At 38.9% G+C, this 19153-nt stretch overlaps 1 protein-coding gene across 2 annotated transcripts in view; it reads right to left on the bottom strand.

Moving 5' to 3' along the window:
• The window catches only part of ARHGAP18 (Rho GTPase activating protein 18), a 95849-nt gene that overhangs the window by 30109 nt on the left and 46587 nt on the right, over positions 1-19153 (bottom strand). For both annotated transcript variants that reach the window (XM_042795827.1, XM_042795826.1), the window contains exons 2-4: positions 7544-7743; positions 6355-6590; positions 3523-3595 (exon numbers count right to left, since the gene is read on the bottom strand). In XM_042795827.1, the coding sequence (XP_042651761.1) occupies positions 3523-3595; positions 6355-6590; positions 7544-7743 (509 nt within the window). The remainder of the gene's footprint in view (positions 1-3522; positions 3596-6354; positions 6591-7543; positions 7744-19153) is intronic.

The raw sequence follows: 19153 nt of genomic DNA, 5'->3' as shown, positions 1-19153 counted from the left end.
CCTGACCTATATACTTCCTACCAGTCTGGGACGGATCTGATGTTAACAAACAATAAAGCAGTAGCTCCTATTTCAGTCCTCTGGTCATAGGAAGGTGCTGTGTAAAGCAGATGTCTTGGTAATGCTGTGCACATTTTAAAGGTCTGGAAATGATGCTGTTGTGGGGAGTTTCTTCTTGGCCATACAGCCTTGCTCCTATTGTTGTGCATTCATTAACTAGGAAGCAGCTGCAAGAGGAAGCAGCTTTGGTGTTCTGCCAATCTGCCAACTACACGTGCTATTTCATGAGTAAAATGGAAGTGTGGTACAGAAAACTGTAAATATTGTCTATATGGATGTGGAAACCGTATTTTATATTAGTCCTGTATCCTTTCCTTGGTTCACAGTGCTATTTAAAGATCACATAAAATGATGTGAATTCTTCAGGAGTGGGGGTTACATTTGGGATTTCTTTTTAATAGGCATTGAAAATATGAGAAGTGTCAACCTTGCCATTTCCTAGTTTTGCTAGACAATCTAGAGTATACTCCAATGGATCTATGCTGATAGATCTTAATTTATAACTGGAAAGGTAGCAGGGCTGATTGTGTTTTGGGTTTGGTTTTTTTTTTTTGACTGAAAAAGCATTTCTCTAAAATGCTAACTCAGATGGTTTTAAATAGAAAATAAAAGCTTTGTAATCTTTTCACTAACACTCTACCATTCCAAACAAAGATTCCTCATTTATCATGTAAAATAAAAAGCAGAAACAAACTCTTTAATTAAAAAACACAAGCACATTTCAGTCTTTTTCCCTATCAAGAAGCAAACAATACAGCTCTTTTCCCTCGTTACACATAGTACACGGAATCCTTTCATCCATTTGCCAGATCATTATGCTTTGAGGTTGCCCTTATACAGAGGTTCTAAGATTCTTCCCCTGTAGCTAATCCAGTGTTCAGAAGGACAGCTGCAGTCCTGCAGTAAACTGACTTTTGCTGCTCCTCTGTTTAAGCTAATGAGTATTTAGCTTTTCGTCTGTTTTATTCTTTCCTTTTAATTACTTGAGATGTCTCAATCAATATGGATATTTACTCCTTTTCACAGGCATCCAAAGAGAATTACTTTTTTTTTCTTTCATAGTTGTTGAACATACTGCTAGCTTTGCAGGTCTTTAGTGAGTGTTATGGATTGTTAAAACGATAATATCTTCTGACAGCTTCATACATGATTCTGAACTTTCTTTTAATTACCTGTAGACACATTCTGTACCTACATGAAACAAAGAGGCACTTAAAGCCAGTGAGTGAGGGTCCTTCCAAAAAACCTCAAATATGCATCTACCAACAAAAAATCTTAGGAACTCATTAAACTGTTCTGTTTGAGCAGGATCAGGCAGAAAAGAATAAAATCATAACGGTTTCATATTATACCCTGAGTTTGCTTACATTGTTTAGGCAAGAAACATGGTGTGTTGGACTGGCAAGAAATGAGGAGTGAGCACAGGTTCACACAGCACATACATGCTCTAAGGGCAAATCATTATCATCTTCAGTCCGGCAGAAGCACTCAGGAATGCAGCATTCAAATACCAAATTAGGAACAGAGTCATCACCTTTGGAGAAGGGTCAGAGTCATTCACTGTAGCAATTTTAAGACATCTCAATTTAAGCTTTGGAATTTTTTTACAATGTCTGAGATGATATTCATATTTTTCAGGTGAAACTGGTACTACTTCTCTGCCAAAGGGGTCTTCCATTTTAAAATAATGTCTTTGGATTTGGTTTTCATAAATGTTTAGTATCTCTCAAATATCAGGCATTGTTTACTTTTTACCTTAAATTTATTCACTGTTTGTACAACACTAATTTGCTCATCATTCTCGAGGCAAGATCACAGAACAGCACTGAAACATGTGCAGTGCTTTTAACACCATCGAACTTGCATGGTCTGACTGCAGATTGAACTGATTTTTTCTTCCTGCTCCAATCTTGGGAGCACAGCCCACTTTAGCATGTTGACAAGAGCAGAAGTGTATCAGGATGTAAGCAGGCTGCATTTGACATCCACATTGCAATCTGTGCTGAGGAGAGCTAGCACATGGGATTTGCCTTTCAGAACTTCCCATTTCTGAAGGGTTCATCAGGGCCACTGGAAAAAAAGAACCAGATGTGATAAAAACTCTGTAATAATTGCTTGGTAATTTTCCAGCTCTGAATCCAACAGTGCAGTTTATTGACACAAGCACCAGGCATCTCTTCCTTCCCTTGTGCTGAACCAGCACTCTGGCAGTCCTCCCAATTTTTTACTGTTCTTTTTGGAGTGATGTTTGCTGAGAGGGAGAGAGGGAAGGATTAACAGCACTTCTGGAAAGACACAGATATGGTGATATTCAGGGCTGGTTTATATTCACCTCTCCCACTTCAACTTCCATGTACATCCTGTATTGTCTGTTGCTGTTTTCTGAGTCTAATCCTAAAGTAACAATTTTTCCGGAATACTACTGGTCAGTATTCTGGAGAAAAATTTTATGTGGTGTCTTAATTACAGATAAGTAACTTGCAGTAGGGAACTTGATCTGCCTGCTTAAGTGGCTACAAGGCTCAGTGTAACACCTATGTGCTATGCAGTCCCCTGGAAGAAAAAAAAAAAAAAAACAAAAACCAACATACAAACAATGCAGAATAGCAATGCAGTATCTTAAAGCTTAAATGGCTGCCAGTTAATATCCTGATCTCTACAGTGGTGGGCGTGGTGGTATAACATACACGGTGCCACCTCTACTTTGAAGAAATCTAACATGATGCAGGGCAACCACCCTTTTGTTATTGGATCTGAAGAACAGCAGAAAGCTTTGCAGAAGTCTTTCATCAAATTCATACTCTCAAAACTAAAACTATGGATTCAGCCAAGGACTTCTGTGATGCTCTGTCCTACCTGGCAGTGAGAGGGAGAAGTCTTCCATGGGTACTGCACCTCCCTTGTATAATCACACGCTGTTGAACACAGCCCAGTCCTACATACACACAATGCTATTTCCTTTCCATTTTCATTAAAAAGGTAAACAACGTTTTTATTCCATCCCTGTTTTTCTTTCATTTTGAGCTGCAGATATGTAGCCAGTTCTCACTTTTTTTTTTTGGATGTTTATAGTCCATTTGCTTTTGTTCTCTTGTATGCACTGATGAGCTTATGTATAGTGCTTCATTTCCTGTACTGTACAGCAGAGATAAACCACCAGAAGGGATAAATTAAGAATCAGGAAAGACCTAAGCATAAGCTATGAGAGGAGTCTTCTCCCGGATGACTTGATTATGAGGATCACTGGTGACAAACAAAGTTTCTCAGACAGCTCATAGGACACCACCTACAGCCACACTTAAAAATTTTACACCACAACAATGCAGGACAGAACAGGTTTCTCACAAAAATTTATTTTCTTTTGCTGAAAAGTTACTTGAGATATGCACCTATGCAGTAGCTTGTGTAGGTGAAAGCCTACAAAGCAAAAGGAAAAAAAAAAAAAGAGTTGTCTGGCATTACCTTTTCTTCCACTTTGTGTTTCATTTTTGTTTTCACTTGTTCTCACAGTTGACGGTTCACTTCCATCACAAACCTAAGAAAGGAACAATAAATATATATGCCTATAAAAAACAAATGCATGGTTGTAGAAAATCCTTTGACTCTGTGCAGGATTATAAAACACACTCCTGCAATTCAGGGGTATGCAGAAGCATGCCTGTGTGTTTCAGTAGAAAACCCTTTGCCAAAGTCTAAGGGGATCTGAAACCTGGGTAATTTAAAAAAGCAGTAATTAAGTCCATTCCCCTCTTCCTAAAAGGCTAAGTGGGTATAAGACTTAATTTTCCAGAGTTGCAAAGAATAAGAAAATGTAGTCTTTGACCTGAAGCCATAGTTTGCACTGGAAAGGATATGGAAAGGGAATCTGGAGGAGACATTTTGACTGAGAAAGTCTGAATTCCTTCCTCTTGCAAAATCTTACATGGTTGCCTCCCCTACAGAGCAATCCCATTCATTTTGCAGGGTGGCCTGACATTAATATCTGTGCTTACATCTTAGATTCCCAACAGCAAAACTAGGACACTTCAAAGAGACAACAAAACAGGGAAGAATTTGGACCATCTTCTCCTTTCTACATTGCTGTACTACCCAGTTTCAAGATCTGTCAAGTTCTATGAACTGGATGACACCTACTCTATAAAAAAATACTTCAGAACATATAGAAAATCTATACCCATATATATATATATGAGTATACATGTACCTATATATGTTTTTACGCACATAATATTTTCATTATCTTTTTGGCAACTCAAATCAACAATGAGTGTTTAGCACTCTGGATTTTTAACTCTATTTTACTCAAGCACTGTGTAACTCCATACTTACTGAGAAAAAAATACCAAGTTTTAAAGATTTCTCCTATCAACACAAATCTGTATATCTACCTTTTTTTTGTAAACCCAGGGATCTTGAGAGGTGAAAGAAGATAGCATAACTGCCCAGAGGCAGACTAGGAATCTGTCAAGGTACCAAAAGTCTAGCTTCTCTTTAGGAATATGGCAGGAAATCTAGTAGAAACATCAACACAATTGTTTTGTTGATGAGAACCACAACACTATTGTTTTACCTTTCCTACTGCTTTCCTCCAGGTGAAGGGAAGTTACAGGACTTTCAGAGGCTATTATTAAACTGCAATGGCTTCATACAGTTGCAGATGCCTTCAGTCCTCCTTTGTTACATAAGAAGATTTGTAATTATGGGAGAGTAACAAAGTACTGAGACAAGTTACCTAGGGAGGTTGTAGAAACTACTTCACCACAGGTTTTCTGTGACAGATCAGATGAATAACCACAAGCAATGGTTTCTGAATAATTATCTTCCTTTGGAGAAAGGAATGCAGTACAGGTTTGAGGGCTTACACTTGTATTATTTTATTTCAGTCAAGGAGACAAGTTTAGAAGGATTCTTTTTTTTTAGCTATTTCTATACTTAAAAAATATTCTAACCTTTTGTTTTATTCATCTTAAATGGCTACAATCACTTGTCTGTTTGTATTACTTCTTACTGATGTCAACAATATCAAAACATGCAGTTTAAGAGACAGAAGTCTACTGAACACCGTGATATATGATTTTCAAACATTACAATGTGTAGCTTAAGCACAGGAACATGGATATTTCTTGTGCTTTACTGAAACAACATACTTGAAAGGGAAATTATACTGATTTAAGCTGTATGATATTTTACCTAAATTACTCTGCTATTAGATCTTCTAAATTTTAGGTGCAGTCAATTCCAAATCAGATCCCGGAAAGCTTTTATGGAGTTAATATCCCTTCTTCAACCACATGCAAAGCAAAACAGTGAAAAGCAAGTTGTTCCTCCAGAACATACATTTGACCTTACAAACCCTGCCCACTACATTTCACCTCTACTGAATTTGAAAGGAGTTGTTGAAGGAGAGGAAGCTGTTGGGGGAAGGAGGAAGTTAAGTTAAATCCCCTCAGAACTCACTGTGCTTTCCATGACCACTACACCATTGTGCTGAACGGCAGCAGAAAGAATGAGTGACAGGGATGAGGTCAGGTTAGCTGTGCACTTCCATCACAGTCAAAGCCTTCTTACAGCTGAAGATCTCATTGCTTTTGGGGGAGCAGACAGGACACATATGCTCTTCCACAAAGAGAAATTCTAATCATAGTCTCCATTTCCCTTCTTCCCCTTTCTCGTGTATGGGAGAGGAACTCTCCCACTTGATACCCCATGAGAGGAAACGGGGGCCCTTCAGGACATGCCAGAGCAACTTCCCACACACAGTTTAATGACCCTGGGAGTTAGTATGGGGTGTAAGCCCCCAGCTGACAGGCATAAAGACCTAGTCAAAACAGGGGTTAGGTTGATGTCCATTTTTTCCCCCTTTTTTTTAAAAAAATAAGAAGCAACGGTACCATTAAGTAAGAGCTACTGCCCCTTTATCTGGCAGACTCCTCAGGACGGCTGCTGGGGACTACCACCCAAAGATAAGAGTGGGCTTTTGGTAGCTCTTTGGGTGATTGTTGTCATGAGTTTTGCACCAGAATTAAAATTAATTTCATCACCTTTAAGCAATATGAGGCCAATATACATACTTCTTTCTACAAACAAAAATTGCTAAATGCAATGTCAAGTCTGGATCAACACTATTCCCATAAATTCAGTAAAAAATTCCCTTGGAAATCAGTGAAAAGTTAGGACACAAATCTTCTGGAAATACCCCTATTGTGCCTGTGTGTCCCTCTCCTTTCTCCCCACCCCTACATGCCCCTCTCTTCTCTCTGCCAGAATCAAACAAAATGACGGGCAGGAACTTACTTTTCCTTTTGAGTCATTTTGTAGCCTGAAGATATCTCTGACATCAGGAATCTGGTGCTGTTTGTTTCTTTTCCTCATTGTTTGTGTGACAGTCTCTACTCGCTTTTCTACTGCTGCCTTCTGGGTTCGGGTCAGTGTAGCCAGAAACACCATGCTTTCCAGGGAGCCACCAGAGCTCTCGCCAAACAGATTTGACAGACCCGCCTCCTTCAGCCACTCTTCTTCCAGTTCTCCCTCTGAGCATGGTGAAGAGAAAAAGGCATAAACTTTGGCTTCTGAGTACTCTTAAGCACAGTCAATATTAATGACATGATATACTTAATGCAGTTCACAGGCAAAGTGATAAGAGGATCCACAATTAAGAACAGTCACACTATCATAACTTGGAAAAAAGGTATTGTTTCTAAAGAGCTTCAAAAGGGTTAACATATGATATCAAAACTTTCAAAATAGTTAATCCAATACAGATTGCTACGGTGCAATCTTTATAATAATCTATATCACTTCCATTAAATCATATACTTTTTTATAAATATACCTGGATATAAATGTGCATGGTGAAGTCTGAAAGCCTCTGATCATTGCTGCTTCACTGGTTTTTAGTTCGTTTCTCAAAATTTTTAGCTCCCTTACTGACATGGTTCTTCCCAGTTTTCTTGATACATTAATCCTACAGCCCTCCACTAGCTCAATTTAATGAGGGACAATCCAGAAACAAAAATAATACAACTGAGCAGTCACAATAGTTACAAGCGTAGAAAGTTACTCACTAATCCTAAACCAGTTAATCATTGGCTTTTCTTCCAAGGTGTGAGGTTTCTACCCACAATAGCTACAATAGCAAACAATATACACAGAGAGTGAGAGGCAAAGTTAGTTTAACAGTAAACTGCAAATAAAGCTTCAATTGTTGTCATTTGCAAGTACAGGCACCTTTCTGATGTTCTGTAAATACCATTTAAAGGAAAACCAGCCTTCTACTTCTCTCCGATACAATTCTCTTTCAGGGCACTGCCGGTTTCTGGTGATATGCATCAGAGGCAAGAGAATTTTCAAAGTGGATGTTCAGCAGCGTGACCTCCTTTTTGATTTAAGTGTGTTTGGTGAGTGCCATCTCTTGAAATAAGACCTAAAGAAAGATCCCTAAATCAGCAAACTGATGATCATTCACAAGAACAGATTTCATTACCATCTGGCTCTTTAACTACAAGTGCTACTCGTTCCTCATGATTATTTCCTCTGGTTTCATGGATGTTTTCAACTTCTTTCCAGTAGTCATCCATAGACAGTTCATCCAAGGAGTCCTGGGATCCTGAGCGGTCAAATGATGCTCCATCGGTGGTCTTCTTGGAATGGTCATGGTTCATTGTGTACTGGCCAGACCGACGGCTATAAACATAAACCAAAAAGCAATCCCTGGTTAGCATTTTAAGATACAGGATATATTAATATCTGTGAAGGCAGATAGTGATGAATTGTGTCAAAGTATCAAAACAAACTACTGCCAATAAGCAAATCAAGATACTAAAAATTACTTCTAATATATGGAATATATTTTTTATTCAACATTTCTGCTATATATATCTCCCAGTCTGGAATGGCACAGGAGTCTGTATTAAAGAGGAAATAATGAATCCAAGTTCTAGTAATCCTAGTTACAACAAAGCTCTAATTCAAGTCACAACAGTCAGTTCGACAAACCTCATGGTACGTATCTTCCTAGCATCACCGTTCATAGAGAATTTTTCAAAAGTGCCTTTCTGAGTAAATTCTTCTAGCTTGACAGTACCCTTACTTTTTTCCTTTACCATTCTGCTTTTATTTATGTTTAGTCTGGTATCTATGACCTTAATTATAGCTGGGAAAGGAAAAAGTATAATTACTGAAGCTACAGTTTGTGAAGTAAACTGGTGAGTCCAAACATTTAACAAAGGTCACTGTTTGATTCTACCTTTGACTGAAAGCTTATCATTTTTATAGTTTAATGTTACTAGTTTTTGGTTCACCCTGCCAAATGTAAAGCTAAGACTTTCAAAAGAGATCTTTCATCTTTAGTATAGCTGTGACTAGAAAAAATAAACCAACAAGCTGAAACTTCTAGTATCATCTTGACCTCATTAAGTCATTGGCAAAAATTACCACTGACCTAGCAAAGAATTCCTCTTAAAAAGTGCAAAGGTTATAATGATGTAATTGAAGTTACAGGTCATTGTTACAGTCAAATACACCAAATCAAAAGCCACAAATATGAGTAGCAACCTGATCTAACTTCAGAGTTGGCCCTACTTTGAGTGGGGGCAGATCGGACAAGATGGTCTTTTCTAAAGTAAGTTACTCTACTATTATGACAGTATATAAAAACTCTTCCTTTTATTAAAAAAATAGTAAGCTTTTAACATTTCGAAAACAGCTTCACATGTCTTTTATGTCTGAATTTGTCTCCATTTTCTAAAATAGAAGGCACGGTTTGGGGTTAAATAATAAATATCACTTATTCCAAGAGTAAAGCATAGCAAAGATCGAGCATTGTGGATTTATCACAATGTAAATGCAGTAAATTAAGTCCTACCTTCCCATTTGGCTGACTTTACAAGTTTATCTACAATTAAAATAAAAGCACCTCGTCCTTACATTTTATCTTGGGACAACTGACGCTTATTAGTTGCCCCTAAGTAAAAACGCCATACCTTTCTTTCTGAAGATAAGCCCCTTCTGTGTCCAAGTCACAAATCCTTTCACACCATATGTGCTTGATTCTCTGATAAGAAATACTAACTATATGGACTTTGACTTTAAAGGTAAAGAGCCTTATGGAAGAACTATGAGTTTCCACCCGCCCTGCCTCTCTGCTCCAGATACAAGTTAATAAATGACAATGAATTGCTGAGCTAATATGCACCCCAACACCATTCCTTAACCTTCCTTTATTTGAAAGCTGCTGAAAAAAAATATATAAAGGAGTATTTATCTCCTACATTAATGGCAATAACATCATCTTGCTGGTAGCACATTACCCAATAAATACAACTTCTCCATGTAGCTACCTCAGGTCTTAAAATTCTCCTGACAGGCGTGTCCCATGTGTGACCTGTGCTGCTTTTGAAACAAACACTAATCACTGCAGAAAGATGTTCATGGAGCCACATCAGAAGCATCCCCAGCAGTCAAGGTGGGTGCCAAGTGTGGCCAAAGCAGGTCAGGCTTTCCAGCCCTTGCCCAGGCTTCCCTCCCCCTGTGGCTGAAGGTACTTGGCCCAGTCTGGGTCCCTCTCACAAACAGACGCTGTGCACTTGAACTGCAGCAGGAGTGAGGTCAGATTTCAGCTTATCGTCCCCCGGTTTAACTCTGCCGAGCTGCTCGGCAGCTCTTCAGTGGCCTTTCACCTTTGGAACAACCTGCTCTCGCTGACCCACCTCAGCTGAAATTTAACCACCACAGCACACCATGCAGAAGATAAAATTAACAGATGGAATATGAGGGCTCTGGCAGGCTGAGGCTCTGTGCAGTGCTCTGAGGCTTCCAGGGCAGCGTTCCTCCTGTCCTTCCAAAAAAATCCAACTCGTTACCTTCCCCAGACTAAAGTCCTCTCTCAGAGAAGAGAAGTCTGTGTCCTGAAATGCACAGCTGATATTCAGCTCAGAGCGCTCCAGGATGTTTTCAGGATCCTGTGAGCATTTGCTGTACATTAAAAACATTCCATTAACTCTCAGAGGCTGTGCCCTACCCTTCAATCATCAGTCACTGGCATGCTCTACTTGACCAAACATAATCTGCTTTTCTTGTAAGGCTCTTCCCAGCCTGACCTTTCCATCTCTCAATAATGAATCAACACAGCAGCTCCCAACTTTGAGCAGGCAGTAACGCCACTTCTCCTTATGAAAGCCCTCAAAGAAGGAAATGAATGACCAGGGGAACCTTCCAAGAAATACCCATACAGAAGACCTCACTGCTCTGCTGTGAATCTCTCCTTCAAAATGCATGTTGCCTTAGGCCCAGTCACCGCTGGCAGCCCCAGCGCTGGCAGCACGTGGGCTTTTCGGGAGCCAAGGGCACAGGCTGCTGCCACACCACTCCCACTCGACCCACCGATTCCTTGTCTTCCCTTGTTGGACTCAGTCAACCCCCTATCCCCAGTTTGCCTGGACTGCAAACCCTTTCAAAGCCATCTGCGTTTGTCCACATCCACAATTCACACTTCTATGGGCTAGGACTGAGAGAGGCTCAGGCTGAGAGAGAACAACTGCTAAAACTTTAGCTGAGAGAGCAGGTCAGATCTTATTTTCACTTCACTAGGTTTGATGCTTCTTGCTTTGCATACCCCACCAGAGAAAGATGACAGTGAAGCAATATTTGGTGCATAAGCCACACAGCAGTGGCTCCAGGCATCATCATGAACCCCTTCTATGAGCCCCTGTGCACAGAGGCACAAACAAGAAAGACCCTTTGAGGATAATGATGACAGCCTTGATACCATAGGGTTGGTGTAGATAAGAAAAGAAAAGTAATTTTAAAAATTCACAGCTTCACAGGGAAAAACAGGTTGCCAATTAAGATTTTTATTTTTAGGTATCTGTTGACAAGAACAAGAATATGGGATTTCTGCTGTGACCTTTCACTAAATTCAATCATTCTCCAAATATATGCTTAGTAAGCACCAGTTGCATATCACACAATAAAAGCACACATGCAGGAACAAGATAAGGCCAAGAAAAAGAGAGAGGAGAAGGGGAAAAGCAGTCAGTCATAGTATTAATAGTATAAGAAATCTGGAAGAAAGTTTTTAAAAATAATTAATCCCACATTCCCAGAAAGACTCATTAAAAAAACAATCTTTTAAAAGTATTTCAAATACCCCATGTTGCAAGCTTTAAAATTTTGTAGAAGACTGCTTTCCAAAAGACTGCTAGTAGGAAATAAGCACAGTTCATTAGAAAAAAAAGCTATTACTGTGGTTGCAGAAAATAGGTTACTTCATCACATTCATAAGTTTTCAGTTGTTCAGTTTTTCTATTTAAAATGTGAAAAAGGCAGCTGCTTTTTGCATGTATCTTCAAGGAGATCTCTTTTCTTCCCCCAGAAAATGTAAGCTACTGCTAACAAACACAGTCACTTAAAGTAATTTTCAAACACTACTCATTTAGCATTTCAGATTACTAAATGGTGAAGTTTACTCTCTACCCCCCTCCCGCCCCCCTAGAAAACTTGTATTTCCATTAAGGTCTTCACTAACAACACTCTCAAACTCTATTAAAATCTTATTAACATCTAATTCTAATCATTAGTAAATAGTTTACTCTTCAAATAGCTTTGCAGGGAGAAATGCAATACTCTCATTTCTAAATTACAGTCAGTTCTGACCTGTGATAGTCAGACACATGCCCTTTGCAGCCAATGAGATTTTTGCCTATTTATCTCAGTACAAAACAGCCCCCAGGTATAAAACACATTCTTCAGTATAGTTATTGCAGTCTTTTACCAGAGTTAATCTTCTTGTCCCACCCACTGGAGATGCATTTATTTATTAGAAACATCAAGGATGCAAGACGAAGCACTCCAGATCTCCAGACAGAAGCCATTAGAAACAGTTCTTGTAATGAACACAATTTGTTACACTTACAAGGAAAGAAACCAGATTTGGGTTATTTCACTGCACATTGATGAGCTTCAAGTTGTGCTTGGTATTTAAGCAAGAACTGTACACAAGTATTTTCTTCAGCCTTTCTTTTTGTAACCATAGCCTTTCTCAGCCTGTAAGAAAATATGACTCATCACATTAATCACTGGTTTACACCATAATAAAAATGTTATTTTTTTCAGGTTCTGTCAGCCTGATTTTGATTTCATCAAGAGCCACTTTATACTAGTGCAGTTGTCTTTACTCCTTATTTTCTTTCCTGTGAAATATGAATCTCCCCATCTGTACCAGTGACTTTATAGCAGTTCATAACTGACACTTGTTATGTGTAAACTGCAGCAGCTGAAGATTAATCAGTTAGTAAGGTGCACTTTCACTGGCATTTCAGACAAATTCAGTTCTCAGATGGCTAATTTTGCCCTTTCCATTTTTCTCACTCAAGAATTAAGGACTATGTTGTGTTTTAAAACAGTGAGTGATAAGAAAAAGCTAAACTTGATCATTTCTATAGGGCTAGCTACTAATTTTGGATCTGAATATGATCTTTCGACATCACTATACAAACATCGTAATTGTATGGTATCATTATATGCTATATATATAGGTATGCATGTATTAGATTTGTAAATACACTGAAAGGCGGAAATACTAAATGCAAGGATGTTCATGGTCATAAAAACTAGGGAATATAAATACACTCTTGAACCAAACATAATAGATTAACACTACTGAAAGAAAAACGGAGTTTCTCTAACAGGATTATTGCAGGATAGCTCACCGACTCCAGGAAAGAACAAATTCCACCTACTAAATACTGTACGGACATAAAGCAAAAAGATACCAGTCTCTAGAATCTGTTATTTTCTTCCTGAAAAAAAAAAAATGCAACAATGGATGAAACGCAAGTGAAAGGAAGGAGTGGGAAACACCTTTTCTACCTACAAATTAGGAATTTCTGTTCAGGGTTCTTTCTTCCACCACTTTTGCCAAATTTTGGAATTCAAAATTCATGCCTGGATCTCTTCTGAATAAAAACTGTCACAACTATAAAAAATGTCACAAGTGGAACAAGGGAAGAGGTCATATGATTAATTACTGGCTTTAACCTCAATTAATATTCAACTCTTTGGGGCTAAACAAATATGGTCCTTTCCACAGCTGCCTAACAAAGCCTATGCGAGACTTTAACACTGTGTTTAAACACGTTCCAAACTGAAGGCCAATTCAATGTTCTACAAGACTGAAAGTTTCACAAACATTTGTTTGTATCAGCCAATTTCCAACATTGAGAACAGTACAAAAAAGCATTGCGTTATCAAGTGACATAATTACTTGTCAAACTGGACAAGTAATTATACCTCCTTAACCTGTACACTGAAGCTACAATCCTTGTATGCTTGGCCTTAAAAGCTTCTTAAAGTAATCCTGGCCATTAACCACTGCTATTGGGGTTCTCGTACAGACTATGTCTTGAGCTCTGCAGCCCCTTCAGTTTCACTCTCTGGCACCCCAATAAACTAGCACTTTACTTCCAGAGTTCTATAAAACAATAAAAACATATCTGATTACAGCTACATTACAGCAACAATTTCTGAGATGTCCATGCAAAGGGAGTCATTACTGCCAAAGCCAGCAGACATTCAGCCATTTACATAAAAGCTATTAGTAGTATTACTGCAGCCACATCTCAGCTGACACTGGGGCTCACCGATTCTGAGCATCATGCTAACACATGGCTAGATGTGTTAATAACCTGATAAACAAGATACACAAAGGCTGTGAAAGGGGAAAATAAAAGGGCAGGGTATTTGGCCCAGAGAGGTGAAGCATACTGTTCAAATTCATGGTGCACAGCAGTGACAGAAACAAGAATAATTCTCAGATCTCTGGAGTCTTTCACCACTGGACCACTGAGTGTTACAGATTGAGGGCTGACCCATAGCGAACTGCAAGGCAGAAAAAATGAAGCTCAGCTGTTATGGGTTTGTTACAGACTCCAGCACTGTGGCTATAAATAGAGTAGCACTCTCAAAACAGAATTATCTTGTTGACACAGGAGTTACAAAGTTAAGCAGTAATTCACGTAAGTAGTCTTAAGTTTGTACAAAGGCTAACTAGATTTAAACAACCAAAAAATGCCTATGGGTATTGTGGCCTATTTTGAAAACTATTTACTGAGCAATCACATCCATGAGATGCTGTGCTCTTAAATATAAATACAGGACTTCCCAAGTCCTTTCAAATCTAAACATCTAAAAAGATAAGGAGAGGGAAACAATGTGGTCTCCTGTCCCGCTTCTCGTCCTGATGGCTACAGCAGTGTGGGAATAAGTAAAGCTCCTAAGCCCAAAGCTCCCTCCATCCCTCCTCTCCTTTCAAAAAGCCAAGTAGTACCGAAAGGTGCAAAGACTTCTTAACTGAACTAACCAAGAAAGCTCTAATCTAATGGCTACAGCAGTTGCCTGGCTTGAGCTCCCTGTTCTTGGCTGGGACAGTGGTCTGAGAAGTGATCTCCAGACCCTCCTATAGCCATGGTGCCTACCAGAAGGGAATCCTGATCTTTCACAGTTTCTAGGCAAAGCGGTATCCCAAAGATCAGACATAAAGATAACGCAAAGCCTTGATTCCAAAGATGTGTTACATCAAGAATTTTTATTACCAAATCACTTATTCTAATGGTTTCTACTTAATGTTTAAGAAATATCTTTGTCACACCATCCCTTTGCACAGTATCCAGTATTTTGCAATGCAGTGTTGAGCATCTTTCAAAGTCTCCTGTTTAAAAAAAAAAAAAAAATCAAATTATAATTGATGTGCCCATCAAATCAAGTTGTCCTAAAGTAACTGAATTTTGCATAAAGCCACAGAGTAATGACACTACCGAACTGCAGTTAAGCTATTTTTTTTAAATGGAAATGTCTTCATTTTTTTATATGGCTTAACATATTAAAAAGATTCTTTTTATTTCATTGATGGCTAAAACCTTCTGTCAAACAAATTATATGCAGCACTTCCAAGAAGATTAAAATATTTCATCATTTCCTTCAATAGAACCTCATGTTCCTGTACAGCCATTTAGACTCTACCTATTTTCTACTTCAAATTAGATAAATTATAATTACGCTGAACTGATACACATATGCACCCTATCTAAAATGATGGTATAGATCATTGGCCCCCGTGCATGATTGATGATGTGAAATGATTATCAAAAAAAGTTTTAGAACTAGAACAAATATATTTACAAAAAGACTTATTTGATATGCCATCCCAGGTTGTTTCAGAATAAACATGATCTTGTTCCACTCCACAAAAAGTGAGAAAGAATTCCGGATTGACAACTGTAGCCGTGAAGTCTGTCCCCCACAGAATGACCACACCAGTTGTGTTCCCTTGGTTTTGGGGCAACTGCTGCATTCCAGTGTCCGAGCTGTTCAACTGAGTGCGTGCTTTTAGCTTTATTCTCCAACCATAAAATAGAGAAGCCCTGCTTATTTCTTTTACTGAAAGGCGAGTCTCACAGACTCAGATTTGGAGCTTTAAATAGAACATCATGTATTACCAGACTTGCAATAAAATTATCACAATTAGCTTAACTGAGAAGTAGTATCAGAAGAAATCAGTTTTGGTTTTACTTCTGTATTGAATGAAGTAGACCATATTGTCTCACAACCTGTCATTCTGATCCTTTTAATGCTCATACCACTTGAATTAAGACTCTCAAAGGCTTTGGAAACATATTCCTATTTTTTTGCCCATTCATAGAAATTTCTGGTTCAAAAGCATACATTTTAGAAAGAGAAATAGCTACTCCTGGGAGTGCAAAATTGACCAGAGGGGAAAACAAGGGGGCAAGAGAACCTGGGTGGCCTGTATAGGTACAATCACACAAGTGGCACCACGTTAGAGGCAGGTTTGCACCTTCTGGAAGAGCTGGAGTTGCACACTTTTGGAAGAGCTGGAAGTGCTTACAGAGCCTCAAGTCCCACTGAACAAAACCAGAAGTCAGTCTCTAAACTCAACAAACACCCAGTATATATCCCTTAGATACAAACCTAATTGTGTTTAAACCTCTAGTTTTAAAGAAAACATATTGCGCACAGCTAGGAAAACAAGGAAACAAATGGCCTCACTCCAATCTCCTTTGTCACCTTTTTGTCTCTGACCCTTGGTCAGTTGATCTACCTTCCTCCTCATTCCTTCCAAACACCATCTGCATCACCTGGCTTCATATGGACACAGATGCATTCCTCTGCAGTGTTGATTCTTTTCATTCTCTACAATTCCTATCAATTACAAAAATGTGTGCAAAATACGTTCTCTGTAACAACCCTCCCACTGCTTATTGGAAAAATATTCAAACACATAATACACATTTTAAAAGTATTTTAAAAAGTACTTTTTCTGTAATCTTCTAAGAGAACCACTGGAACTAATCCGCTCCCAAAGAAGAGAATAAAGCCTGTGTGAGATTATTTCAGGCTCCACAAATATCAAAGAGAATAAACCAGGAAGTGAAATAGATACAGTATTTGTAATTCCATTATTGAGAGGCACAGAGAGGAAAGATTTAAATAATTTATTTTTCTTTTCACAGTGGAAAAAAATAAGCATGGCAACAAAGCCCAATTTAAACTATCCTGGCAAATACCAAGACCATCTAGTAAAGTACAGTTACAGCCATGAAATTATACTGGAGTCACTTTTGTGCCTCTAAAAGCAATTAGCTCTCTAAAAGCATTAGCTCTTACCATGTTAAAGGACCTATTAGTTAGACCTATAACCCTGTTACTTGCAAATATAAGGCCTACAGCACAATTCAGTAATTTTGCTTATGCCTGAAGGAAATTGGCACGCATTCACAGTCAGTTTATTACAATATAATCCTTACATTCAGAATAAATTGTAAATGAATTTGTGTGCGCGTTCCCAAGCAGCAGGCAAGGAAATCCATGCAGGATTCTAAAGATGTTCTGTACAGAAACTGTTTCCATTGTCCAAACAAACCACCAAGACAGACACAGTCATACAAAGTAGATAAAGGTGCTCTCGGGGGAGCTGGATGAGAGATGGAGAGTAAGAAGCAGAAAGGACTGAGGAGAGCAGCACGCACAGAGTGGGCCAGCACTCAAGTATACTGAGGGATACAGGTCTGTTCAGAAGCAAAATGCCAGAAAGGATGTTTTTAAGAAGCATCCTTAAAGGCAAGGGGATAGGAGAGAGGGCAGTGTCAGGCACACTGAAAGGGACGGACCATCTGGGTTTAGTTCAGTCTCAGCACAAGGAAGGAGGCGTTTGCAACCAGCTTCAAAAGTGGTCACTGGGGTTTCACCTGCTCTCAGAGGAGCTAACACACCAACGCTGCGTATGTCTCCACACATGAGGCTTTGAGGAGCTCCTCTAGCAGGAACCAGGCAGACCATGCCACAGCAGAGGCAGAGGGCAATGCAGGTCTGCCCTGATCCAGCTGGTTCCCTCATACCCCGTCCCCACAGACCCACCGCACAAAGAGGGCAGCAGCAAAGTCCACTGTTGTCCCAGTAAAAGAGATTGAAAAGGACACCCAGTCACAATTCTTACTTTTTATCTTCAAGGGCAACTGCTACAGCCATGAGCCTTTGCAGTGTCCTCTTTCCTACCAGATTCCTTCTCCTGAGCAAATATTCCTGGGAAATATCTGTTCCTGGGGTGTAACAACTGAACTATCTGCAGCCCTCTCTCTTACTTATGCCAACAAGCACTTCTAATGGCCTGGTGTTCTATGACCCAGCAGGAACTCCACTAAGTAAAACAAAATTACATTAATATATTCTCTCCCCTCTCATATTTCTGGTAGTTTTTAAACGTCAGTGGATAACCAAGCAAGCAGGAATCAACTCGAGACCAGAGATTCTCTCCTCCCCTTTCCCCCTTTGCTACCACCCCTGTTTTCTGAACATGGGCAGGAAAGATATAAAAACATGTTTTTTTTTCAACCAAGCTCCCTGCAAAGCTTTACTGGTATTTGTATGCGTAAATACATCCCTTCGCTTACAAATGAAGTATACAGATGTACAGCTACCAGTCTGAATATACAGATGCGTTCACACGCAAGTTTGCAAACTCACCTACCGTAGCATTCACTACCGTGCTACCTGCCCACAATGTCCGAGCATCAGGACTTGAATACAAAACCAAAACTTCAACAGTAAGGATTTAAAAGAGGTTTTGTTTTGTTCCAGGAGAGGCAAAAACAAAGAGGATGTAATACAACCCAAACAATAGGGGGAAAAACAGAACAGAAACAAACACTGGAAATTAAGAAAAAGTAAACCAAACATGCAAGTTAAATACCAATCATTTAATAGGAACAGCTGTTCAAAATTAAAAAGAAACCCTAAAACAAAATCCCATATGTATTTTATCATTAGTTGATCAAGATTTTACACATGTAATCCTTGTTTCACATTTCCACTAACAACATTACATTCTTTTGTTCTTTACTCTTAGATCTGATTCTTTTTTGGTGTAAGCAGTCTCCTTTCCATGTGGGCACATGGGCAGTGAGTTCATCAAGGTCATGGAAGACTCTCGTCATATTTTAAGGCAGCAAGAGGAAATGTTCAAGACTGGTTAGAAACTGAAGGCTGACAGCCACTGCTTGCTCTGCAGCTGAAAAAGAAACATGCTGCTAGTAAAATGAGAAAAAAAAATTGTTTCCAGAATTATGGAAACAGAATACCAAAAGAGCTCTTACCACCTTTCATGTTAACTACACTCATCAAAAAGAGGATGCAGGCAGGGACTGCAAGACTTCTAGGATTTAAATGTTAAATACTGGTAGTTAGTAAAAAAACCCAAACCTGTCATTTTTTTAGATTTATAAATTATTTTGATGACAATTCTTAGTAGAAGTTATTTAGGAAAATTCTTTGCTTTCCTTCCTAACCAACACCCCTTTCTTTACCAGCATCTTACAAACATGAAAGATACCAGTTTCTAAATCAACATATAAGTGCCACCTAAGGTTTTTCAGCTGATAACGTTCTTCATGATTATTGTTCTAAAAAGGGATCAGTCTATTTTGGAAGATGTAAATCAGTTCTATAAAGCAACATCAATCTGTCTTTTTAAAATTACTGCACCACTAATATTAGCTGTAACTCTTACCCTGCATTCTCAAAC

This window comes from Tyto alba, unplaced genomic scaffold (genome assembly GCF_018691265.1).
Source record: "Tyto alba isolate M040663 unplaced genomic scaffold, T.alba_DEE_v4.0 Super-Scaffold_22, whole genome shotgun sequence".
Lineage (NCBI taxonomy): Eukaryota > Metazoa > Chordata > Aves > Strigiformes > Tytonidae > Tyto > Tyto alba.
The sequence above is the reverse complement of the archived record's forward strand: the minus strand, read 5'-3'. Positions and strand labels throughout refer to the sequence as shown.